This window comes from Colletotrichum acutatum (assembly GCF_030867785.1).
Source record: "Colletotrichum acutatum strain CBS 112980 chromosome Unknown BDZ83scaffold_9, whole genome shotgun sequence".
Lineage (NCBI taxonomy): Eukaryota > Fungi > Ascomycota > Sordariomycetes > Glomerellales > Glomerellaceae > Colletotrichum > Colletotrichum acutatum.
The window spans coordinates 558,502-582,708 of NW_026849003.1; the positions used below are offsets into that span (position 1 = coordinate 558,502).

General features: G+C 53.9%; 7 protein-coding genes across 7 annotated transcripts; 4 read left to right on the forward strand and 3 right to left on the reverse strand.

Annotated features, from left to right (window-relative positions):
* Positions 1-3,569: 3,569 nt before the first annotated feature.
* Positions 3,570-5,709, forward strand: BDZ83DRAFT_747979 (uncharacterized protein; the record flags this gene model as incomplete). The annotated part of the gene is made up of 2 exons (XM_060513541.1): positions 3,570-3,700; positions 3,762-5,709. The coding sequence occupies 2 exons, from the start codon at positions 3,570-3,572 to the stop codon at positions 5,707-5,709; spliced, it is 2,079 nt and encodes a 692-aa protein (XP_060370029.1).
* A 2,974-nt stretch (positions 5,710-8,683) lies between these two features.
* BDZ83DRAFT_647529 (nucleosome assembly protein-domain-containing protein) lies at positions 8,684-9,814 on the forward strand (the record flags this gene model as incomplete). The annotated part of the gene is made up of 2 exons (XM_060510091.1): positions 8,684-8,768; positions 8,898-9,814. 2 exons carry the CDS (start codon positions 8,684-8,686, stop codon positions 9,812-9,814), a joined length of 1,002 nt encoding a protein of 333 aa, XP_060370030.1.
* Positions 9,815-10,037: 223 nt separating this feature from the next.
* Positions 10,038-12,140, reverse strand: BDZ83DRAFT_747981 (uncharacterized protein; the record flags this gene model as incomplete). The annotated part of the gene is made up of 8 exons (XM_060513542.1): positions 10,038-10,507; positions 10,562-10,815; positions 10,881-10,952; positions 11,026-11,125; positions 11,181-11,220; positions 11,362-11,780; positions 11,844-11,942; positions 12,002-12,140. The coding sequence occupies 8 exons, from the start codon at positions 12,138-12,140 to the stop codon at positions 10,038-10,040; spliced, it is 1,593 nt and encodes a 530-aa protein (XP_060370031.1).
* A 2,114-nt stretch (positions 12,141-14,254) lies between these two features.
* Positions 14,255-15,870, forward strand: BDZ83DRAFT_747982 (HypA protein; the record flags this gene model as incomplete). The annotated part of the gene is made up of 6 exons (XM_060513543.1): positions 14,255-14,368; positions 14,423-14,464; positions 14,517-15,235; positions 15,308-15,519; positions 15,573-15,793; positions 15,850-15,870. The coding sequence occupies 6 exons, from the start codon at positions 14,255-14,257 to the stop codon at positions 15,868-15,870; spliced, it is 1,329 nt and encodes a 442-aa protein (XP_060370032.1).
* A 129-nt stretch (positions 15,871-15,999) lies between these two features.
* Positions 16,000-18,808, reverse strand: BDZ83DRAFT_567696 (WD40-repeat-containing domain protein; the record flags this gene model as incomplete). The annotated part of the gene is made up of 3 exons (XM_060503976.1): positions 16,000-18,556; positions 18,616-18,728; positions 18,791-18,808. The coding sequence occupies 3 exons, from the start codon at positions 18,806-18,808 to the stop codon at positions 16,000-16,002; spliced, it is 2,688 nt and encodes an 895-aa protein (XP_060370033.1).
* A 344-nt stretch (positions 18,809-19,152) lies between these two features.
* On the forward strand, positions 19,153-20,877 carry BDZ83DRAFT_452322 (septin). Its single transcript, XM_060503164.1, has 4 exons — positions 19,153-19,384; positions 19,455-19,617; positions 19,677-19,987; positions 20,045-20,877. The coding sequence occupies exons 1-4, from the start codon at positions 19,280-19,282 to the stop codon at positions 20,621-20,623; spliced, it is 1,158 nt and encodes a 385-aa protein (XP_060370034.1). The 5' UTR covers positions 19,153-19,279; the 3' UTR covers positions 20,624-20,877.
* Positions 20,878-22,874, reverse strand: BDZ83DRAFT_785190 (branched-chain alpha-ketoacid dehydrogenase; the record flags this gene model as incomplete). The annotated part of the gene is made up of 4 exons (XM_060515624.1): positions 20,878-22,098; positions 22,171-22,453; positions 22,523-22,642; positions 22,708-22,874. The coding sequence occupies 4 exons, from the start codon at positions 22,872-22,874 to the stop codon at positions 21,250-21,252; spliced, it is 1,419 nt and encodes a 472-aa protein (XP_060370035.1). The 3' UTR covers positions 20,878-21,249.
* Positions 22,875-24,207: the final 1,333 nt, after the last annotated feature.

The window sequence follows — 24,207 nt, forward strand, 5'->3', positions numbered from 1 at the left end:
CCTGTTCGCCTGCAGGGCTTAGCCGCCCACCACCAGGGCCAACAGAAGCGAAACAAACAGCACAGCCACAAAGAAACAACAACTTTGAATCCGTAATGCAGGTGGACCAACAAGTCGTTGGTGTCATCGTTCAAGGGGCATGGAAGCATGATGGAAGGCTTCGCCGAGACTAAAGCTGCGGGGGGAGGGAGGAGGAATATGGTAGTGATGATAAACCCCGTCGGCGTTTGGAGAGGGTGAGAGGTTGGGATGAGATGAGAACATGGGAATGAGCAATGGAATGAAGGACGTGGAGGTTACGTCCAACATCCGAGAGAGGTCGGAAGAGGGAAGGAGTGGGGATGAGAAGATGGAGATCTGGATAGGAAGAAGTTACTGTGTGCCTACATACTTACTTTTGGGCGATGAAGGAACGGCGACAGGCGTACCCGGACATATTGAGCATACCACCAACGTTGTCCACTTTGACTCTTTCCTCACTTGCCCCTGCTCTTTGGATGAGTACCTAGTAAGTATCGCTCAAGAACATTTGCCGCCTACTCTCACTCTTTTTCTATTAGTTTATGAGATAAGTATCCTTGCTTCTGCATACTCCCACGTTTCGTTTCGCTTCGTTGAAAGGACTCAGAAGTCAAGACTCTTGAGCTCATTGCAAGGTGCCTCGAACGGTTCTTCAGACCATTGCACACAAAGGCAGGGTACAAGGACGAGAGCGGAAAGACCCAGTTACCAATTGGGGTAAGTTCCTCGACGAGCCGGGGACTAACATGGACGGGCCAGGTACTCGACCCCTGTCTCACATGTACTTCGCCGACGCCAACAGGTACCGCGGTACGTACTCAGTTACGCAGGAGTCGTTCGTCTTTTTCTCGTCTCTTTGATCTGAAGGACGGGAGACTGAAGGAGACTGCGCAACGGGCCAACGAGTGTGGACGAAGGAAGGCAAGATCTTTCGTGTTGCACCGAGAAATGTAGGTATTCCTAATTTCATACCGTGTACGGAGTACGGCAGGCAAGAAGAGCCATGCTTGTGAGACGTCGAGTTCTTTTTCTTGTGCGCATTTCCTGTCCAGTAAAACAGAATTCCTGCGCTGTCAGTCAGATTACCTTTCTTACCTGGTACCCAAGTACCTTACCTTGGGTAGATGGACAACGTCTGGTACCCCAAGAAGTAAACTTCCTGCCCTCTCTTCTGCCCACCTAATTCATTTTCCATGTTGAGGACGAAGTACGGAGAGCAGATATTCATAAAAAGTCTGATTCATCACGGCGAGCCTTACTGACTCTGGTTTGGGATAACGCGCGGTACAAGTCTAAGGTAGCGTATATGGGCAACAGGTGCGGCGACCCAGACGCCTTGTCTCGCCTGCCCTGGAGGGGTTCAATGTTGCTTGTACAATGAATGTTTGCTTCGTTCTGGTATTCGTACTCCCCCTTGTCCCTTTCTCTCCAGGTCTCTCTCTCTCGCTCACCTACTTAGCTGGCAGAGTACTTTGTCCAATGCTTCGTGCGGATACACACAATTGAGGTGGAAAGCAGTAACGATTCCAAGGCCGTGGATGGCTCAATCCCCTCTTCGTCGTCTTTCTTCCTCTCCGTCTTTTTCTCCTTCTCCTGCTCCTCCTCTTCCTCCTCCTTCTTCTTCTTCTTCTTCTTCTACTACTACGTCTTCTTCTCCCTCCACCCTCTCAACCCTCACCTCTCTCCTCCACCACCCCACCATCTGCGGATAACTTTTCTTTTCTCTTCCTCAGCTTGAGCTAGGGGACTAGCCAACTCCGATCCCCCACTCCCAACCCCGTTAGCCCAACCTCATTCGTTCATCTTTCGCCTACTCCCCCCCCCCCAGTCGAGAGCCTAGAGCCCAGAGCCCAGAGTTCTCCTCATCCTCCCTTCTTCTTCTTCTGCTCTTGGCCAAGTCTGGCTTTTGGTCGCTTTCATTTGCTTTGGTCTCGACTGATTGTTCTTCGGCATCTGGGCTTCCTGATCGTTCTGCTGCATCTGCTGCACAATTGCTTTCTTCTCATCCCAGCACACCCGCCCTGGCCTGGTCTGGACCTGATCCTCGCTCTCCTCCAACCAAGTGTTCACTGGACATTTCTCTGACCATCTTGCCGACTTTCGATATTCACCCCTGCTTCTTTTGGTTCTGCCCGTCATCAGACTCGAAGCTTGACATCTACATCGACATCACTAGTCTACCTACACCACCATCTTCTTCCAATATCGCAAGTATCGCCAAATTCTCGCCTACTACTGTTGGCTCACCGTCAGCAACCCGGATTCTGATAACCGTCTCCCCACGTCAGCCCTCCCTCCCCCCGGTACATGCCAAATCGACGTCGGAGGTCCTGCATGCGGTGCAGCATAGCGCAGCAACGTATCCCTCCACCAGTGCCTACCCAAAAGACTGTCAGCGTCTCCTCTCTGCCCATCACCACGGCACGACACCACACCACCATCGAACAAGATCCCGGTCCGGGTCTGCGTCTGCTGTTCGTTGCAAGACACCTCTAGCTTCACAGGCCTCCACATCACGACTTGTCTCATTGCTTGGCTTTTCCTCTTCCTCTCACCCTCTACGGAGTAGTCTACCTATCCCTCCAGGCCCTCTCCAGGTCCCTCCCCCCTCCCACCGTGGATCTCGGTCTCCCCTACTCGGATCCCCCTCTCCCCTGGTCCCTGTGGTCCAAGCTACTGATCTGTTGCTCCATTCACATCGAGTGGCTTGTAGCGTCACAACACTAGCTACGGATGCCCACGTCCGCGCCCACACGCCATCCGCCAGCCCTATATTACTCTATCCTCCGTCGCCCGTGACTCGCGGCCCCCAAACTCCTTCCCGCTGTGAAGGCTGAGAGCTGCCCAAACACTCTGTCATTGCGCATCTGATCAGCAAGCCGAGAAAGCAAACTATTATATCACCCCAGTCGAGACACAACTACTCGTCATTGCCCTTCTTTGCTTTCGATCGACATTCAAAGAGAGGTCTAAGCAACAACCGTTGTGCCTCTCCTCCTCAGTCTTGTCACCTTATCTTTGCTTCTCCCACCTCACCCTCCCCTACGAATACCTCCCTACTCTTACAAAGTACTGCGGCCTGCCCCCCTCGACTTGGACTCTTTTCTTCTTGGCGCCTTTTTACAACTCCTTTAGTCATGTAAGTGCGAGAGCCTAGAGCTCGAACCGAGGGATAGACCCCGTCCCTCAGCAGATCGCCCCTCCGCCGGACCCGTTCCCCGTCCTGGTCGATTCTACACTAGGCTTACCCTGTCTAACCGCCGAGTTCACAGACCACCCGTCATCGCGCCGACCCTTAGCTTGCCTTAGTTACTATCTCCGCGCCCCGGTCCCCCTTCTACCCTAAAGAGCTCCCGAATCCCCTGCATTCCGGCCAGACACTTTTTTTTGTGGTGGTTCAGCTTCTCAACTTCGTCGTCGTCAGCAACACTTTTGTTGGGATCAAGGGGCAGACAGACATCTTCGTGCGCGACAAAGACTCCAAGGCGATGAATGCATTTGCGACAAAGCCTCGGCCATAAATTCCACCTCAGCTCTATACAGCGACGATGTCGTCCTACAACGGCGCCGACGCGAACTCGGTCACATCGACCAGTCCCGCCTCCGAAGACTCCCAAGCAAAGCCCAAGAGGGCCAGAACCAGTAAACCGAAAGTCAAGACGGGATGCAACAACTGCAAGTACGTGACGCACCCTGCTGTACTCGTGTTCGTGGACCAGAGCCTAACATGCTCACCGTAGACAACGACGCATTAAGTGCGACGAGAAACGACCCTCCTGCTCGCAGTGTGTACGCTCCAAGAAGATTTGCACCGGATATCCACCTCCTAGCCGCAGCGCGAGACCTCACGAGGTCCTCGCCATTGCTCCAAAGCCTCTCCTAGCCGCCGCTGCAACCAACGCTGCTCCCGCGCGATCCATCGAATTACCTCCCAGAAGAGTTCAGAAGATTCAGCGTCGATTAACTCCCCCGCAAACCCCGAATGACGCTCCTTCGGCCATTACGATGTACCGCCCAGCGGGGAACTTACAGCTCTCACCTCAAGAAGGTCTCTACTTCCAGTTGTTCCGCACTCACACCGCAAACGAATTGTCTGGTTATTTCGATTCCGTCTTCTGGACGCAGACAGTCCTGCAGGAATGTCACGCTGAACCCGCCATCCGCCACGCAGTGGTCGCGCTTGGGGCTCTGTACAAGACCCTAGAACAGTCTTGCGAGTCCCCGCCAGGCTCACCATCCGACGTAATGAACCCCATGGATGGCGCATATCGACATTGGGAAGTGGCAATCAAACAGTACTCGGAGGCCATCAACGCACTCGTCCAGCTCCATCGTGATCAGAAGTCACATCGAACTCTGTTGATGGCAAGCGTCCTGTTGGCTTGCTTCGACTCGTTCGTCGGGGACCATCGCCAAGCGATTCGACAGATCCAGACTGGCCTCAGCTTACTGGAGAAGCTGCGGGCCGAGAGAAGGAAATCGTTCATACCCCTCTCCGAGGAACCTGTTGAGGAAGAACTGGTCAAAATGTTCACGAGGCTGGCCATCCAAGCCAAGTCGTACGACATGGCCTTCCACTTCCCCGAGCCATACGTGATTCGGCTTACGCCCCAGAACCCTGAACTCCCCCAGTCCCCCCCTTCGGACGCCGGCAGCTCACCGTCATCCATGAGCTCATCCTCGATGCCAGAACAATTCTTCAACCTAATGGAGGCTCGCATCGCTTGGGACAAGCTTCTCGAGAAGATGCTTCGCTTCACCGAAACCTTGTTCACGTATCAAAAATCAACAGGCGCGAATGGACCGATGGGTATTCTGCCCAAATCGTTGAAACAGTATGGCATGAGCTTCAAGGGACAACTTGACGCTTGGTCCGAAGCATTTGAGTATCTCCTCGAATCGCGCACAGCGCCCGGTGTCAGTCATCAAGAGAAGGCCGGCATCGCGGTCCTGAAAATGTTCCAAATCATGAGCCAGATCCTATTCCTCATGACATACAGCGACAGCGAGTCACAGTTTGACGTCTTCCAACCCCATTTCAAGGCCATTGTCGATCTTGCTTCCGAAGTGGTGGGCGATGAAGAGAGACGAGCGGCAGCCAAGAGGTGTCCTGACCCTTCGCAGTGTACTCACCGTCACAATCATACCCCGGATATCTTTGGCGGTCACGACTACAATACTTTCCACATCAAGCCGAGCTTCAGTGCCGACCTGGGCATCGTCCCACCCTTGTTTGTGGTGGCCACCAAGTGCAGGCATTCCGTCATCCGGCGACAGGCCATCCAGCTTTTGAGAAGCAGCGCGCGGCGGGAAGGCATGTGGGACAGTGAGCTCACAGCGCGAATTGGACAGTGGGTTGCCACGATTGAGGAGGAAGAGCTTTTTTCTTCACCGTCTCCCGACGCGCGTGGCTCCCAAGCCGGCGCCAACGGAAGACACGGATCGGTGGACTTTGGCGAAGGCATTCCGCTGGGACCTGGTGGTAATGCCCGTTGGGATGATCGAAGGAATAGTGCAATTCCCGGCCTGATCAAATCGAAGCGATCTGTCCCCGAAGAAAAGCGCGTCATGGTTCGGGCGGTGGACTTTGACCTGAGGGCTAGATTTGCTAACCTCCAGGTCGGTACTCGCGGCATTATCACCGGCATGCCAGACATGCGGTCCCGTGTTACCCACATCACGTGGTAAGCTACTGCCCGAGAGAAGAAGAGCATTTGAGGGCGATGAGGCTTGAGCGAGCGAATTTTAGGAGGGACGTTGAGCTGGTCATGTTTGCGTTTGATTTTTGTATTGGATATACCCCCGGCAATGTGCAAGACACAAGTGGTCATTGGGCCGTTTCTGGATCTCTTCTCAGCTACCCTACTACACAACCACGACAAAAAGTCATATGATCTGATGATTTATGGGAGTACCAACGCGTTGTTATTGTCATGAGGACGGAAGAGCACCGGGGCCGGCAAGGCCGTTGGTTTCAAGCAAGGAAGTGAGCGATAGCGCTGCATTTCAGAGGAGCCGTGATCACACAAGAGGGAGCGCGTGAGAGAACAAAAAACAAAAGAGATCAAAACTTGGACTGCGCAAGCAATAATAGTCAACCTATCGGTTAATAAAGACGATGACGCGGCACTATGGCATGTTGGAGAAAAGACACATTTGGTTGGTTTCCACACTGATTCAGACTGTCATTGTTAGTGAATACATGTGAAACTATGTAACAGAGATATAATGTCTATCAGCGCACAACAGATAGAATCCGAAGGCATGTTAAACTTATACCGGGCACCTGTCGTCCTTCACGGACCACGCATACGGCCTACCCCAAGCACGGACTCCCGCGGCTGACAGGTTGACAGGCGGTAAGGTACCGGTATACTATCTGAGTCCTGCCCGCCCGGCCCGGTATAGTGTGGACCCTTCTCTCGGGGCCGATGGCCGGTGACTGGTATCCACTTTCTTCCGCGAACGTACCGGGGCTGAGCGGAGAAACGCTCCGTATTTGATATGGAGCATGAAGGTTGCGTTTTCCGAAGCTTTTAAGCGAAATCCCCAGTACAAGCTTGACATCTTCTTCGGAAGCGTGTAAACCCGGCGCCGAGTTGAGAAAAGGTGAACCCCGGGAAAGCGAGTTCTCACGTGTACATCTAGTCGAAAGTACTACTGGGTATAGTGGAGGCAGGCCATCTCGGATTTCTCTCGCGAGGGGGGGGGGGGGCCTTGGACTTATCATGTCACTGCTCGTCTGTCTCCTAGCAACGGTCGGGAGCTGTTGGGATGATGCTAGAGAGAGTAAGGGGTGGACAAAGTTTTACTTTTCGGCTACGGTGACATATCGTTCGCTGGATGGATTTTTCTTCTGCTGAGTGTTAAGGCAGGCAGGTATCTTAGGTGGTGCAGTTTGTTGTGCGTAGTGATGCTCGTTTATCTTAGTCTAAGGAGGTGGATGTAGAACTTGACACTACTTCTATCCCATCCCATCCCATTAGAACTCATATGGATTAGCAAATGAGCAAGAGATTCTCTCTGGCTTTCTAGGGAGTGGCTCAAACAGAGGAACCGAAGAAGAAGGGGCAGCGAGAGAGAGAGAGATCAGACACCCCCGGTGGATCGCTGTTTGTCATAACTCCATAAGGGAACAGAGAAGAAGAAGAAGAAGAAGAAGAAGCAGAAGCAACAGAAGCCAAAAGAGCGCGCAGTACAGAATAGCGCGGCTAATAGAGCTGGTGAAAAACAGGAACGCATGAATTAACCATTTGGCTTCACGGCGGTTTCCCAGTTACGGTAGCAGATTAGCGGATACCCACGGGCAATTGCCGCGTCTTAGCCTGGATAGGGCGATGACACGAAAGCAGAATGTGGATAGTCGTGAAGAAAAACTGGCGATCTAGAAGCAACCAGCTCGAAATTGCCATGTGAGTGGGGGGAGGGGTTACTGGTGTTGTTGTTTTGTTTTCTTCTTTTTTTTTTTTTGAATTTTCGCTGATGAGGAAGGTGAAGTTTCATGGAAGATCGTTGTTGTTGTTCGGAGAGGTCCCATTGCGGATGAGACCCCGCTAGGGGTCCAGGCACGGTGCTCTTCGACTGGGTACGAAGGAGGAGGACCCTTTCCATTGGGGTCTAGCTTTTCAATCTTCAGCGTTGAGCGGGAGCTTAACACAACGATCTGAGAATGCCGAGCGGGAGACACTACGGTAGCATGTGGTTTTGTTAGTGGTAAGCACGTTGATGGTACGCTCAAGTTCTTGGCGATGCTCTGTAGACATTCCCAATCGAGTTTGGATCGCAAGGAGTCAAGAAGGACTGACAGCAAACGAAAAAAAAAATTCACCATGCAAACGCAAGTGTCCAATGGGCCCGCTGGAAATGCTCCGTCTGGCGCCAATTGGATGCGCCTGGGATTTCCAAGAAGTTCGAGATCAACAGGGACGTGGGGACACGATCCAATGACATCAGTCACCGCCGCCCAAATGCGCAATAGCCAGTCAAGATTGCAGTTTCTGTCCTCCATCCTTGAGAGCTGGCGTCACAGGAACCCAAAGAGCACAAGCACGCACATACGAGAGGTGACAAGGTGATGAGAGAGAGAGAGAGAGAGGCAGGCGACCTGTTTGAAAAATTTCTTCAATTTGCTGTTCCCTAGTCTGTTTGTTCCTGGCGTGACCTACGGTGCCTCTCTGCTGTGGCCCATTCACCCCTCCCTTCGCTCCTCTTTCCCCCACGTATTCAGAACCACAGAGTCCTTTTTTTTAACAGAATTTTTGCCCCATTCAAGGAGAGCATAACAAATAAACAATACGAGAGGATTCATTCGTGCATGTACCAAAGATTTGATAAGCAGCCCAAGCTCATGCCTTGGATACCTCACTTTGGTACTTAATACCCAAGACATCGTTGCCCTTTGTGCCGCCCACCCACCCCTCCACCGCCTGAGCTTTGCTTCTGAACAAAATCCTTTTGCGACTCAGGCTAATTACAACCCCGCCAACTTTTTTTTTTCTCCTGTAATCACTACCCCGCCACGAAAGAAAGTTGAAAAATCTCATAGCACCCTTCTTGAGATTTCTCTCCCCTCCTTCTTTGACTCTCCTTTCTCTCACTTCCTTCTCACACTTCATCACTTATCCTCTCACTCCCTCACACACACACAAACAATACCGCCAAAATGACTGAAATGGTTGAGACTGGTGTCACCTACGAGCAGCTCGCTGACCTCGAGCGCGAGTTCGAGCTCGTTGAGAACGAGATTGGTATGTTTTGATTCTGTTTGCGCAAGTCCTCACACCCTCCCAGAGAAATGATACAGGAATCGCCTCCTTCTTATCTCCTTGCCTGCCTTTCAATTCATTCTTCACCCAACTAACACACCTCTCCCCCAGTCCGCAAGCAGTACGAGCTCTCCAAGCCTCTGTACGAGAAGCGCGCCGCCGTCGTCTCCAAGATCCCCAACTTCTGGGCCCTCGTCTTTGAGCAATCCCCCCCCGAGGTCGACGAGCACATCCAGCCCTCAGACGCCGCCCTGCTCCTTTCTTCCCTCAAGACCATCTCCGTCTCCCGCCCCGAGATCGAGAACGGCTCCGGCGGCGATCCCCGCTCCCTCACCATCCGCTTCGAGTTCAACGAGAACGACTACTTTGAGGACGCCGTCATCGAAAAGACCTTCTGGTACCGCCACTCCGCCACCTACACCGGCCTCGTCTCCGAGCCCGTCGACATCAAGTGGAAGGCCGGCAAGGACCTGACCGAGGGTCTCCTCTCCGCCGCCAAGAAGGTCTGGGACCAGGGCCCCATCACTCCCGGCAAGCTCACCCCCGAGGCCGAGGCCCTCCGCAAGAAGGTCGAGGAGACCGCCATGGGCGGCGTCTCCTTCTTCTCCTTCTTCGGCTACGTTGGCAAGCGCATCTCTGCCGAGGAGAGCGCCGCCGCCCTCGCCAAGGAGGTCAAGGAGTTCGAGGACCGCAAGGCCGGCAAGAAGACGGCCGAGGAGGAGGAGGAGGAGGGCGACGAGGACGAGACCGAGTTCGAGCTCGAGATCTTCCCCGACGGCGACGACGTCGCCGTCGCCATCGCCACCGACCTGTGGCCCGAGGCGCTCCACTACTTTAGTAAGTTCCTCCGCGACGGTGCCGTCGCTGCTGCCGAAGAAGGACAAGACGGAGACTTACTCTCAATGATAGCCCAAGCTCAGGAGGCCGGCGAGCTGTCCGATGCCGACTTTGAGTCCGACGACGAGGAGGACGAGGATGAGGAGATGGGCGACGCCGAGACCACCCCCAACAAGAAGCGCAAGGCTTGAATTTGATGACTACCACCGACGACGACAACAACACCCCCCTCCCCCCCCCACACACACACGCACACACACATATGATGATGAACTTTCTTAATATTAGACAAAATGGTGATACCATGATCGAGTCCCCCTCCTAGAGGAAGAGGGTGGGACTCTCAATTCAAAAAGTTTTCGTTTGTTATTCCATGACTTGTCCCTGTTCTTACATTATGTGACTCTCTATTGTTCATGTCCGTGGCCGAGAGATATCAACCTCAAAAGACGATCTCAGCTCTCTGTTCGCCGGTGTTTCTCTGTCCTGCCCTGAAAAAGAAGGCCTCGCCGTTGGCTGCTCGAGTTCATGCATTCCATGCGCGGAGCTAAGTTCCGCAGCGCCGTGTTCTGCAGGTAACTCGACGGGGTTGAAGTGGTCGGTATGTACCTCGTGGGGCACATTGGTCCCGGCCGGCCCCTTGACTTCAAAGTGCCCGCTGCCGCCCTCTTGCTGCGGTGCCGCCTGGTATCGTTTCTTCCTTTTCAGGAAGAGCACTGCGAGACAGACTACGAGGGCGAGGCCTGCAGCACCGCCGACGGCGGCGCCTACGATGGTACCAATGGGCGGCTGAGATGACTGAGAAACTTCCGCAGTCGAAGTTGCGCTGCTCGTGTTGGGTTCTCCTGTAGGTGAGGGATCCGAGGTCGAGTCGTCGGGCGCCGCTGCTGTTTGGTCAAATTCTTGGCACTTGACATCTAGATACACAGCTGACTTACGCTTAGAGAATAAGGCCCTCACCTCCTCACTCGCCCACACGACTGAGTCTAGTTCACCTTGGGCGTACCACTGCTTAACCACATTCGGCGACTCGTACAATTGCGCCTGGGAATCGTACCGGTCGGACCAACGCATCTCCGTCATGTCAAAGATGGCCAGCCCAAGCTTCCAGGGGTCTGGGTTGGTCAGCGACTTGGGGAAGCCTAGGGACCCGTCTGTTCCGCCAAGGAAAGCATCTGGCGGCCTCCGCCGGCTACGACGACACACGCGTGGTCTGCCCGAGGGACAGACGAGCCTGCTGTCTTGAAGAAGACGAACCCAGGTAAGCTAAGGACGTATACCTCGCCAGAGATGCTGTCCCTGTTGATGCTACGGCCGCCGTAGAAGAAGCTGAGTAACGTGCTGGCATTAGTTTCCGCCACTTATGACGATCAAGCGAGATGATGAGACATGTTTCTCTTACATCTCGTACGTGTGATTGGTACCGGAAGCACCCACGGCACAGAATTTCCCTCGTGTTGACGGTCTGGAGCCTGTGGTTTGTTGAGTGTACCATTTGTCGGCTGAGTAAGTGCTAGTACTTTGTTGAAGGACACGTCGCCAAGAGAGTCTACTGACTGCTGGGATCATACAAGGTGACCTTGTCAAAGTCCATCTCCTTTTAATCCGACAAGGAGATTAGTGATTGTCCTCCGCATAAGAAGAGCAGCAGTCCGCTAGATCCAAACGGTAAAAACTGTGCTGAACCCTCTATCAGGGTCCCATATTGGCCGAACCTTGTCGAGGACGTATTTCTTACTTCTCCAGAAGTCATGTTGAATGATATTAGCCCGGGAATGGCGATTCCCTCTCCCTCATCAGTGATAAAGGTATCAGTTCGGGAGCCCGCGAACCCGCCAAAGTAGTATCCCACTTCCTTGCTCTGGGTATAAGAGGTCTCTGTGGAGCGCACAAGCTGTTTGAAAACGGTGGTATTCGCGGGAGGGGCCTTCGACCAGGTCCCGCCCCCGTTGCCGTCCACTTTAAAGTGCCACATCTCTTTTGCCGGAGATTTGTCGAAGTAGGCCATCGTACCGCCCCAGACGTAAAATCCGTTCGAGGATGGGTCGCGCCATATGGCTTGCTTACTGAGCTTGGGCCCATTTTGGGGAGTGGATGTCATCGTGACGCTGGAGTTGGTCCATGAACGCTTGAGACTGATAGAGAGTGTAGAGTTGACTGCAAATCAGTTGATGTTAATAGTTTGTCTTCATTCAGATTCAGGGTAGACTTCAATCTTACCTGCCCACGACGGGTGATCGGTAGGCGCGCCAACTTTGCCGTCATACAATTGGGATACCTCGCCGCCGTCTATGTACACATAGTCACCTATAACGATCGCTACTCTAGTCAGGAGAAAGGTCAAGGTTTGGAGAGCTTTATAGAGAAGTACGACATACCTGAAGGGAAGGCTTCCCTCAGAAAATCGGATGAGAACGGAGCATCATCGCGTCCTAGCAGCCTTGAGCTTCCGTAGGGACTCCAGCACCGCACGCAAACCAACAACCAAGGGAAGAAGAAGAATGCTGAACGACGCATGTAGAGACAGATGTTGGACACAACCGGCCTGGTCTCTGTGACGAGGAAAGAGAAGAAGCGTCGCGATGTCCTCGGAAGTCTGAACTAGAAAGATGGGGAGCAGGGTGTCTGAGGGAAGCAGCGACACATCCTCGCGGCTTCGATGGGGGGGCCAATCGGCTCAAAGAGCAACTTGGCCTCAGCCGCTGTCTGCAGGATTTCTATTCCTGGGTCTGACAATCCACCGATATCTCAGTGCAACCAGACTGTAGAGCCTGCTGTCTTAGGCACGGCGGGTATTCTTCGCTGGATGATTGACTACTGGCTACGTCCACTGGCCATGGAGCCTGCATGTAATGGTGAGCCTTGGCAGAATCCTTCGCCATCGAGGCTGCGGCAGGGAGGAAGAAGCAAGACATATGTCACATGGGAATGCTATCGCCGTCTGGTCCTCTGGGAGCCCGCCGCTTGCTAGACGAATGCTGCGTTTTGCTGAGGAACGATCGCCGCGGTCCGCATGTTCTCGCAAGACTTTTGATGACGGCTCTAATATTGTTGCCGGAATGCAGCTGTGCAAGCGAATAGTTCGGGCTAAAGTTAAGAAAGCTAGATCTGCTGGAGGAGGTTTGCAATGAACGATAGCACGGGTGGTCATTTAAGCTTAAGCTTAGCGGTAGAGGTTATCCCATCAACCCCTTGCTCCCCTCTCGGACTTTGGGCAATGGGATCCGCAGCTCTTTCCGACGGGAGATCATGGAAATGGGCGGGAGTCGTTAAGGATTGTGGAGTTTCGCCACTTCTCACCGAAACCACCTACTCCTTCCGCCGAGTTTGCTTGGCATACTTTGCCTTATGTAAGGTAAGGTATCTCAAGTATTCCCTTGCTCAAGTACCTAGCCTGCCCATCTCCAGGCGGAAGCACGTCTAAGACCAGGCAAACAAGGCTGAATACCTACCTGACCTGATCTTCCATGACAGGGTCAGTCTCGAGGTTTCCATTTGTGGGGCAAGATATCCAAATACCGACGAAATATGAAAGCATCGGGACCTGCAGTCTAATTATATAGGCAGCTCGGCCTGGCTCTTGCCGAGATGTCATTTTTCATCTCGTATTGTCTGACTGTGATATCCTGGCTCACCGATGGTGATTGGAGGACAGGCACACAGCAAGCACCTTGGGCGGCTACTTGCTGTAGTGCTTAATACGATGCTTGAATCTTCGCGTGTTGCCGAGGAAATCGTATTTCTTTTACGATCTGATCGCCCTTCGCGTTCAAGCTTCGAGACCGAAGGTGCATCCACCCTCCCTCACGAACTAATGCGAGAGTCCACTACTTCAGTGGCACTACTAAAGCGACCCCAGCCAAGGCGCAATGTGCTGCTTGACTTCCCATCCTGCAACTGGAACGGATCTGGCTACCATTGCTTGTCCGTTTGTAGCTCAGTGCAGACATGGCTCGGGTCTCGGTCAATGAGCCCCCTGGGCCGGCAGATCACGGAGACCGAAGACCGTAGAATAGTGGAGATTTCGGCGGACAGTTTCGGAGGTATATGTCTACAACTCTCCGGTCCGTCCTTGTCTGTCGGGAATTGTTGGTCATTTGTCTGATGTATTCCCGACTACTAACAACACAACTTACTAACACTACAGCCCACTATTAGGTGTTCGGTTCTCGATCGTCTGACGAATGTGGTAGGTGGCATTGGCATCTAAACCCAATCCTCCTCCCAAAGTTGTGATGACGTCAAAAGTCTGGGGAAATGGCTTTGTAGAGTTTAGGTGATGCGCACCACAGACCCCCTCCCGTGGTCGCCGCCCGGGAACCACTCCGACTTACCCGCATCTAGCCATCCTATGGGAACACCTCCGATTCCTTACCACTCGCGCTCGCCCTTTCGCGTGTACCTCATTTGTAAGCCGGCGTATCGTCCCGGGGTCTTGCAGAGGTTCGAGACCCCCTGTCTTTGATACATATTAAGGTTCAGTCACGGTCTTTACCGTTCGCACGATGTTATGGCGATGCCTATCTCCCTGTAAAATGAGATTGCCATCCACGATTCCCAAGAGAATCTCAAAATACATCACCTACAGCGGAAACCGCCTTTTCTCGCACAGCCAGATCAGAGCTATCAACATGGCGACAGCATACAAGATCAATGTTCCGGTGGCGAACACGGGACTGTGGAAGTTTGATCAGAAAGATGCTGCCGCGAGCAAGGTGTCTGAACTACTGCAGGAGGATCTCGAGGTAGGGACAAATTGTACCTTCCACAGGAATGAGCCATATGCTAAGATTGCACAGAAACATCATGTCTTCTTTAATCAAGAAGGTTTCCATAACCACGTGAGCTCAAATACTCGGATCATCTCCCAGTCAATCTCTAACATCGTTCAAGATCCCTCATCAGGTCCTAGCCCTCTTCGGCACCGGCGCAGGCCCCGACGCCATCCAGACGGCGTACAATGAAAACGCAGACTACCAGCGTCCAGCCCAGACTCCACGCGACTCCATCGCCGACGAGCTGCACGACTGGGAGCGCGCGAAAACGTACCTCGGCAAGGAAAAGCACTATCCAGACTTCCTCCTCTTCTTTCAGCGCGAGATCGAGAGGCTCGGGGGCTGGGAGGCGGCGCTGAAAGAGCACCTCTTCAAGGGCGACGAGCGCGCCGACGACATGTTCCAGCGCATGTTTGCGGGCTTCCTGCACCCCATCATCCAGCTCATGTACGGCGTCGAGTGGGAGCAGCCCGCCATCGTCGCCGAGGGGCTGGCTCAGGCCGCGGTGCACAAGAACCAGCTCAAGGACTTTTTCAACGAGACGGAGAAGCGTGCGGTCGCAGCTAGTGAGCGGATGCCGCCGATTTCGGATCTTGTTGAAGAGATTCGTCGGGACCAGAAGCTTGCTCACGCCGCTGAGATGAAGGACGCGAATAAGATCTTTGACGGGATCCTGAAGCGTGCGCCGGAGGAAATGCTGCGGATCGCGAGCAAGGTCAAGGTTCGTCCCGAGGAGCTGGATGAGAGGACGGCTGAGATGTTTCATACTGCCTTTTATGTTGCTGGCGGCGCGGCTCTTCGGCCGGGTAAGGAGCCAAAGTGGGATTTCTTCTTGATGTGAGTGTGATGTTTTCATTCGTCTTGGGATAGGCTGGCAACAAGAACGTCAGACGCTGATGATGTGAACAGTCACCACACGAACGCGGCGCCCATCTTCCTCAGCTTCAACTCCATGCCGTGGATTTCGACGGAGAACAAGGTGCGAATGCTGGAGTACAAGATTCGGATGGACTTGGTGCAGTACGCAGCGCGTGGCTGCCCGCCGCTCCGCCTGGACGATGTTAAGTCGTACAGGCCAAAGGACAAAGACGAGAGCAAGGACTTGGTCTCCAAGCCGACTGGTAAGATTCCCGTCTTTCGACGCACTCATGATAGTGACTGACGGACTCCACAGACCTCCTTCCAAGATTCCATAACTTTGTAGATGACGGCCACACGATCAAGGTGGTTAGAGCACTTGGGATTTGCCAGGATCTTTCAGCAAAATATGGCGACAAACCCTGGATCAAGATCAAGGATGAGGAGTGGCTCAACCTCACCTACATGTTGTTGGACAGCACTGAGCATGACGAGACGAGATGGGTCCGCTCAGCGGGCTTCGAGGAGGCGTGGAAGGTAAGCAAACAATATGCACCGTCAGTAAAAATATCGGTTACTAATGTTGATTCTAGGATATTCCTGCTCGCGATTGACTAGCCGACGGTGGCAGGAGGGCGTCAAGGTTGTAGTAGGACAACATGGGATGACATGAGTGTAACAGTAGCAAGACCAGAGCAGCTTGACAAAACGGGGGGTATACATTTGTAATAACATCTATGATTTTATTCTAGCCCAATCCACTCATCTCCGTCGGAATCACTCTGGCCTTCATCCGCGTCGCCAATCGCCAAAGGCTTCGCGGGTGCGTCGAACGCGGCCAAGTCTAGCATTTTTACACCGGTCGTCTCCTTCTCGTTGCTGGCCTGACCCAACAGGTAATCCACCATGTACACGTTATCGTCCGCGAGCCTCCTGATCTCGTCGCGCATCCTTGAGACGGCCCTCGCCACGATTCTCAGCTCGACGTCCACCTTGCCTCTATGTTGCGTGAGCCAGGCGCCATGCTTGTCCACCAGGGCCTTGACCCAGAGCAGGCAGAACTCAATGTGCGGCGTCTCCTCCGTCTGGGCCGCGACGAAGCGCAGTAACCTGGGGACGTAGACAATGGGCATGTCCTGGACGACCAGGGCGATGTCCGTGTGCGGTATTGAGAGGAAGACGCGCTTGATGAGGCCGGCCTCGTTGAGGCGGAAGGCCATAACCAAGGCCTTGAGGTAGTCCTTTTCGTTCTCCAGGACGGCGAGCGTGGACGCGGGGGTGATTTCCATGTTGAGATCAAAGGGGTCGAACTGCATGAGGTTGTCGAGGCTGTAGATGAGCAGGCCTTCCGTGGTGGCGGCGCAGAAGGCCGTGCCGGTGGGTGTGAATGCTACGCCCGAGACGCGGACCTCTGGCATCCTCTTCCTCGCGGAAGGGTCGCCGCGCTTGGAGCCCGGTAGAGAGTCGTCCCTCCTGTCCTCGGGGTCCGAGGCCTCACCCTGATCGTCGATCAGACCACCGGGGCCGGCCTCCGTCAGGAGCTTGCTGTTGAGGAACTCTTGCGTTCCGGACAGAGACAGGTTGACACTGACTGTGTACTTCTTCAGGAGAACCATAGTATGAACAGAGTACAGGCAGATGTACTTGCTGTTGCCACCGGCAAGCAAGCAGCTTCCATCTGTGCTGTACTGAATGGTGTTGAAGCTCTTTGTGCCCGCCACGTTGGCGGCTGTCCTCCGATCGGTGAGCTTGCGTCCACCGGAAACGTCACGACGGCCGTCCAGTCCAGACACCTGCTCAGCATCCATGATGGACCAGAAAGACAGCTGACCATCCAACGTTGAAATCGCCAGTTGCAAAGAGTCGGGGCGCACGGCGATATCGAGGATATCGGCCTGCAGCTGCAAAGGCTCGCTCGTTTGTGTCCTGTTGAAGATGGACCAAATTCTTGCGGTGCGGTCCCAGCTACCACTGACAAGGGAGTTGCCGTTTGGTGTGAAGGCCAGGGCCGACACTGGACCCTCGTGACCGGTGAGCTGATCCAGAAGCTGTCCCGTCTGAACGGACCAGATATGAATATCAAAGGAGTCCAGAGATCCAGCGGCGACGACCTCGCCGCTAGGGTCAACGGCCATACATGACCATGACAGCCTTGTCGGCGCCGTGAATGTGCGGAAGTTTCTGTACCTGATGAGATCCCAAGCTCTTACGGAGCCGTCCAGACTGGATGTAAATAGAACGTTGCCCTTCTTCGAGAACTCGCAGGCCGTAACACCACTTGTGTGCTCTGTGAAGGTGACGATGCAGAAACCAGATTCGGTGTCCCAAACCTTGATCTTGCCGTCATCGGCAATGGTGACGATGCGCTGTCCATCGGGGGAGTAGACCAGGTTGTTCATGGAGTCAAAGTGGCCCTGCTGCTTCAGGATGTACGACTCGGATTGCCATTCCCACACCAGGAGTTGCCCCAACTTTGATGCGCCAAAGGCTAACCACTCTCCGCTCTTGTTGATCGTCACAAAGTCGATGTCGTTTTGAGAAATGTTGAGAGTGTGGATCATGTTGAAGTCGGGCAGCTCGTACAGACCGAAAGTTCCATTGGAGAAACCGGCGACAAGAAGATTGGACTCGGGGTGGAAGGTTGCGCATCTGACATGCGCACTATTCTGCATGAAGTAGTGTCTGTCGACGATTCTCCAGCGCATGTCGTCCTCGTCCTCGTCCACCATCTCGTCTTCATCCTGAACCGGCTTTCCGACGTACTTCCAGTCGAAAACAGCGCCGTCCTTGCTGACGGTGTAAATGGTTTCCTGGTCTTCTGAGAACCATGCCCCCACCACTGCCTGCTTGTGTCCCGAAAGTACGGTCGGTACGAACCCCTCCTCACGATCCAGACTCCATATTCTCGCGGTCAAGTCCTTGGAGGTACTGAGGAAGAACCGCGAGTCACTGGACCACTCGATGCTGCGCACTTCGTCAAAGTGTTGTGTGTGGGTGTGGTGCTTCACAAACGGCGCGAACTCGAGTTCTCCTTCGGCATTCGCATCTGGTGTAGACGGCACATGCCAGACTTCGATTTTGCGGCCCAGGCCAACAACGAAATGCCGTCCGGAAGGCGAGAAGGAGAGGGCGGTGACAGAAGAGCGGAACGAAAATCGGTAAATGGGGATTCGGCGGAGGACGTTGGTCAGAATGGCCTGGCCATCTTCGTCAATGGACAGTAGCAGGTTTCCTCGAGGAGTGAGACCGATTCGCGAAATGTTTTTCCGGTGCGCAAAGGGAAGTGTATGTGACTTGTTGCTAGCAAGAAGTTAGCATGGAAATGTTTGAGTTGCGCCAACTTTTGAGGCTGGACATACTTCACCAGGTCGAAGACAGTAACCCTGTTCCCCACGGGCGAGAACAAATGGGTGCCATCTGGGCTGAAGAGCAGGTTGCCCTGGCAGTATACCGTGCCGAGCAAATTGGAAAACTAGAAATTGAAGCAATGGTCAGAATCGCATGCGAATTAGGGGGAAATCCTGCAAAATTTACCTTGAAATCGGTCTTCATTGTCAATTAGCACCCATTTCCTCACCTTGAAGCTACAGAAATTCTCTCCAACCCAAGATTTTCTTATCGATTGAAGGCGCGCTCTGCAACTTTTTGGCGGGGTCGGGGAATCATTCATCCTATCTTCCGCGGTCTAATCCCCTTCGGGCTAGACAAACTGTTGGTGAAAGTGCCAGGGGGAAAGAGGGGAATGATTGGCAGGAAAAGGGGGTCCTAATTAGTCCCCTGCGAAGGGCCCAATGAGTGTGCACCACCCAACCCCAGAAGGCCGAAAGGGAAATTTGGAGGTGGCACCTTTTGATTCCCCTGAAGCACAAGCTCAAACCTCCCCAACTCAACCGTCAACACGCCCACACCGCAACCACATCACGAAAACAGTCGCGCGTTCAATTGCGATTCTTGCGGTCAACGACCCTCTCACAGGCATCAGGAAAGAGTTTAGAGTTGTTTAATCGTCAAATACCGCCCAAAATGGCCCCCGCCGCCGCCGAGAGCGCTTCACCGATTGGTATCGCCAACCTCCCTAACCAGCGACACAAGATTGTCGCCAAGCGAGGTGCTGCCTTCACTATTATGGTAAGTCCATTCTCATGTGACGGAACACATGATGGTATGCTATGCCGGGGAATACTGACAAAGTAATTAGGTTGCTGGCGAATCTGGCCTTGGAAAGACCACTTTCATCAACACCCTGTTCTCCACGACCATCAAGAACTATGCCGACCACAAGCGCCGTCACCAGAAGCAGGTCGACAAGACCGTCGAGATCGAGATCACTAAGGCTGAGTTGGAGGAGAAGTTCTTCAAGGGTATGGCTTTGACTTGCCAATTCCCGTGATGTGGATCATACGATTAACACGGCTTACAGTCCGCCTGACCGTTATCGATACCCCCGGCTTCGGCGACTATGTCAACAACCGCGATTCCTGGATGCCCATCATCGAGTTCCTCGACGACCAGCACGAGTCCTACATGCTTCAGGAGCAGCAGCCTCGCCGCCAGGACAAGATCGACCTCCGTGTCCACACCTGCCTGTACTTCATCCGCCCCACCGGCCACACCCTGAAGCCCCTTGACATCGAGGTTATGAAGAGACTCTGCTCGAGAGTGAACCTGATCCCGGTTATCGCCAAGGCTGATACCCTTAGCCCTGCGGACCTGGCCAAGTTCAAGGCTCGCGTAAGTTTGAATTGGCTTGTTTGTCGAAATCAGATAGACTAACCGTTGGTGCCTCAGATTCGCGCTGTCATCGAGGCCCAGAGCATCAAGATCTACCAGCCCCCCGTCGAGGAGGACGACGAGCCCGCTGCTCAGCACGCCCGCAGCTTGATGGCTGCGATGCCCTTCGCTGTCATCGGTTCCGAGAAGGACGTCAAGACCGGCGATGGACGCATCGTCAAGGGTCGCCAGTACTCTTGGGGTGTTGCCGAGGTCGAGAACGAGGACCACTGCGACTTCAAGAAGCTGCGGTCAATCCTCATCCGCACCCACATGCTCGACCTCATCCACACCACCGAGGAGCTTCACTACGAGGCCTACCGCGCTCAGCAAATGGAGACCCGCAAGTTTGGCGAGGCCCGCCCCAGGAAGCTTGACAACCCCAAGTTCAAGGAGGAGGAGGAGGCGCTCCGCAAGCGCTTCACCGAGCAGGTCAAGATCGAGGAGCAGCGTTTCCGCCAGTGGGAGCAGAAGCTCATTGCCGAGCGCGACCGCCTCAACAAGGATCTCGAACAGACCCACGCCCAGATCAAGCAGTTGGAGACCGAACTGGAGCAGATGCAGGGAAGCGCCGTCCGCAGCCACGGTCGCCGCTAAGGGCATTCGAACGTGAGGGTTCTCCCTCGATTTTTAAGCGGTTTATTCCTGGGCAATTGGTGCTTGCTGGATTCTCGACACTTTTACCTTTTTATTTCTTCTATTCGGGGATCGAGAGCACCAAACCGCTGCAACATCATCTTTTTGACGCGTCATCATGGATATGCTAGCTTCTAGCTTGTCAGAATGAGCTCGACTCATTTGGCTGATTCGCCTGTTTGAGCCTCAAGTCTTCACTACCAATCGAAAAATGGGAAGAAAAACACAAAACGTGCCCTCTGGGTATGGTATGAGATGGACGTTACATTGGGAGCTCTCTTCTTTCCAAGAACCTGTTACCCCCTTTTTTCCCGTTTAGTTATCCCCCCAACTGTTTCTTAGTCACAATGTAATCCAGCTCACCTTTTCATGATACCAAAATTAATGAGAAAGGCGTCTACCTTATAATCCCAATTGTTTCATGTGTGTGTCTGTAACAAAATGCTACCTATGTAGATGATGTGTGTGTATGTGTGTGTGCTCCTGTCCCCAGAAAAAAAAGGAAGTCCTATTGTGTGTCGCCGGTATGGTATCGTTACATTTGCGCCGCCTTTGCACCCCGTGTCTTGAGAGATCGTTTCTAACACTTATACTGCATCCATCGTGGCCCTGGTCGTCAACTGCTCGTTTTTGTTGCCCAGCTTGGAAATCTGAAGAAAGGCGTCCACGCCGTAGCCCTCGAGACTATGCAGTTCGAGGCTGCCGGCCCAATACTCGGCGTAGACCCGGCTCAGGGGCAGGCCCATGCCTAGCCGTAGATCGGGCGGCCGGCTCGTCATGGAGGCGAGGGAGTTGCCGTGGGTGTGGGCGTGAGTGTGGCTGTTGGGGGTCTTCATGTCGGCGCGGCCCAGCTCGTCCGAGACGTGGAGCTCCTGCATGGTGGCGGCCAATTTGGGCACGCGGCCTAGGTTCTCGAGGCGGCGCTGGCTCTGGGGGCCCTTTGAGAAGGACCAGAGGTAGGGGAGCTCTTCGCGCGGGATGCCGCCTCCTTGGTCCGAGATGCGGATGATGACGTGCTGCTGCGCCTCGCAGATGGTGACTTCGATGGGCGGCGGTGGTTTATCGTCTGCGTCTTTGGTTTTGTTGTTGCTGTTGTCTTTGCTGCTCCGTTGCCTTCGCTCTATGACGGCCTGGACGGAGTTGCGGAGGAGCTCGCCGATGATGTACTCGAGGTGGCTGAGGATGTAGGGGAAGCTGGACTCGAGGTGTCCCTCGACCTTGATCTCGGGGACCTGGACGTCGTGGCCATAGGTGGAGCGGGCGAGGCTCTGGACGGCGCGGGTGCAGCGCTCGATGACGTCCTTTGCGATGCACTTTATGAAGACCTCGCCGATGAACTCGGACTCGGAGAGCTTTGCGCCGGGGGAGAACCAGGGGGAGTGGTAGGTTTCTGTAAGGGCGAGGTGCTGCTCCGCGATGACTCTCCTTGATATTCTCTACATGGCGTTCAAGTTAGACCTATGTGTGTCTGCGGGGCGTGTATGTACCATGTTCGAAAGAGCACTTACAGATCGCAAAACGGTATTCATGAATTTGTCAAGGTCCTTGGCGTCCATGCTGCCTCTGCTTTCCAAGATGCCCATGGAGAGCTTTGGTATGACGGTGAGGTGCGCCTTGAGCATTCCGCTGATGATTTGGCAGAATTTTTCATTGTCCTCGAGGGTCTTGATCTCCTTGATCTTGCGAAAGGTGTCGAACGCATTATTGTATAATTCGTAGACTTCTTTGATATGGGGGTTCGTGACAACGACGTAGGGCAGTTGTTGCATGTCTCGAATGCGATGTGCTATTCTGTTGCGAGTGTTAGTCTGTGACTGATTTGAAAGCATGAACGCGAGTGCACATGGGGGGCAACCCTACCGAGTTGGCAGTTCAGTTCGAACATAGTTGGCAGAGCTCAAGAGTCGCGATTCGGTAAGGGAGCGGCCAAAGACCATGAGCTGGCGCAAGCTGATCGGGCGGGCCTCTCTCACGACCCATCTGGCAGAGGTTCGTTAGCATGTGACTATAGGCAGTGCAGGGGGGGGGGATGGGAATGGACGCACTCGTCTAGGACAGAGACCGGTCTCCAAGTAGAACTGCTCATTGAACGCCATGGCGATGAAGAGACGCCGTTCTCACGTAGCCTCCCGGGCGCAGGCAGCGTTGCCCTCCTGGGGGCTGATGTCAATCCGCATCGTCTACCGGCATGCCGCAATGCGATGGACACCATGCCGTAAATTCCATACGAGTGGGAGGTGGAAACGAAAGTAGAAGAAAAAAAACTTTCGGAGACTTGGATCGAGTCGCAAGGACGGAGGATCTCGAGAGGAGCGAGAAAGGGAACAAGCTATTTAGGTGGAAAGCCCCTTGAGGGGGGTTGGGTATATGAGCGATTTTGAGGTCAACAGGTATGTTGTGAGGCGGGTTGGGCAGCTGTTGAAGCTGTCTCGAGAGAGGCGTGACCGGTCGACAGATTGGATGACTCTCGCATCGAGAATGGCCGGCGGTTGCTACCTTGCAGGGTCTGGAACTATAACCCCACACTGCGGAATCGGCGCACCATGCTGCGGACTGCCGCAATGGGCAACCCTGGCCTCCATGTTTCCAGCGTCAGAAACGACGTGACGTGATTGGATCCGACGGCGGGCTGGTGACCCACACCCCTCTCCCCCTCTGGGCCGTTTGGGGCCCTGGTGTGCGCGAACTCCAGCTTGATCTACGCAGGTAGAGGTGCCCTTCCCGTCTGGCCCTCCCGTCTTTGCCAGGTTGGGACCCCAGTTCCGTCAGATGACAATGTTCGGTCAGCATTTTTAGCCATGGGAAAAGCTCAGGTGTGTGAAGATACTGAAGAGTTCCGCTGAAGAGCATGTGCTGTGGATATGCATCCCATAAGGAGAATCGGACAAAGAACTTGCCTTAGCTGCTGGAGTTTGTGGATTCATTCAAACGGTCTTACCTTACGAACCGTAACTAAAGTTTCAACTGGCGGAAACGCAGAGGGTTCAAACACATGTTCTAAGACTCCCATGCCTGATTTATGGTCAGACGTTTTGTTCCTTGAAACGAGACTTAACCTGGCGGTGTGGAAGACTATAAAGGCGGATGCGGTGGGAAATGGTGTCAATAGCCAAGGTGGTATTCAATAGTATTTCCCCGGTGAGAGCTGTCTATGGGGCATTGAAAGGAAGCCTGATAGGATAGAAGTAGGTATTGCGCCAGTTGGACGCTGTTGGCAATTGCGAATGCACGGGTAACGGGTCCAAGGGGCCCGGGGATATTCTCTGCCTCGGGAGTCGTGCTGCACTCGGATGGAGGGGTGCGGTGGCATAAGTGGGGATCCGACTAAGGAACATATTGACCTATTTCCGTCTTCTATGATCTTACACAAGAGGGGTTCTGGGAAGGACGACGGCATCTTCAAGATTGATGTTCTAGCATCCCTTCACGTCGTCTTGACACGTGGAACCAGGCAACCCTGGCATGACAAAGGGACTGTATCAGAGAGCAACAACACAGGGCACGAGTGTTCGAGCAGAGGGCTAAAAAGAGTACAACTTCCAACA

Excerpts from the sequence above, each read along its gene's own strand:
- BDZ83DRAFT_452322 (XM_060503164.1), top strand. The coding sequence starts at position 19,280 with ATGGCCCCCGCCGCCGCCGAGAGCGCTTCACCGATTGGTATCGCCAAC. Across the intron at positions 19,385-19,454 it reads GTGCTGCCTTCACTATTATG|GTTGCTGGCGAATCTGGCCT; the intron begins GTAAGTCCATTC and ends CAAAGTAATTAG. Across the intron at positions 19,618-19,676 it reads GGAGGAGAAGTTCTTCAAGG|TCCGCCTGACCGTTATCGAT; the intron begins GTATGGCTTTGA and ends CACGGCTTACAG.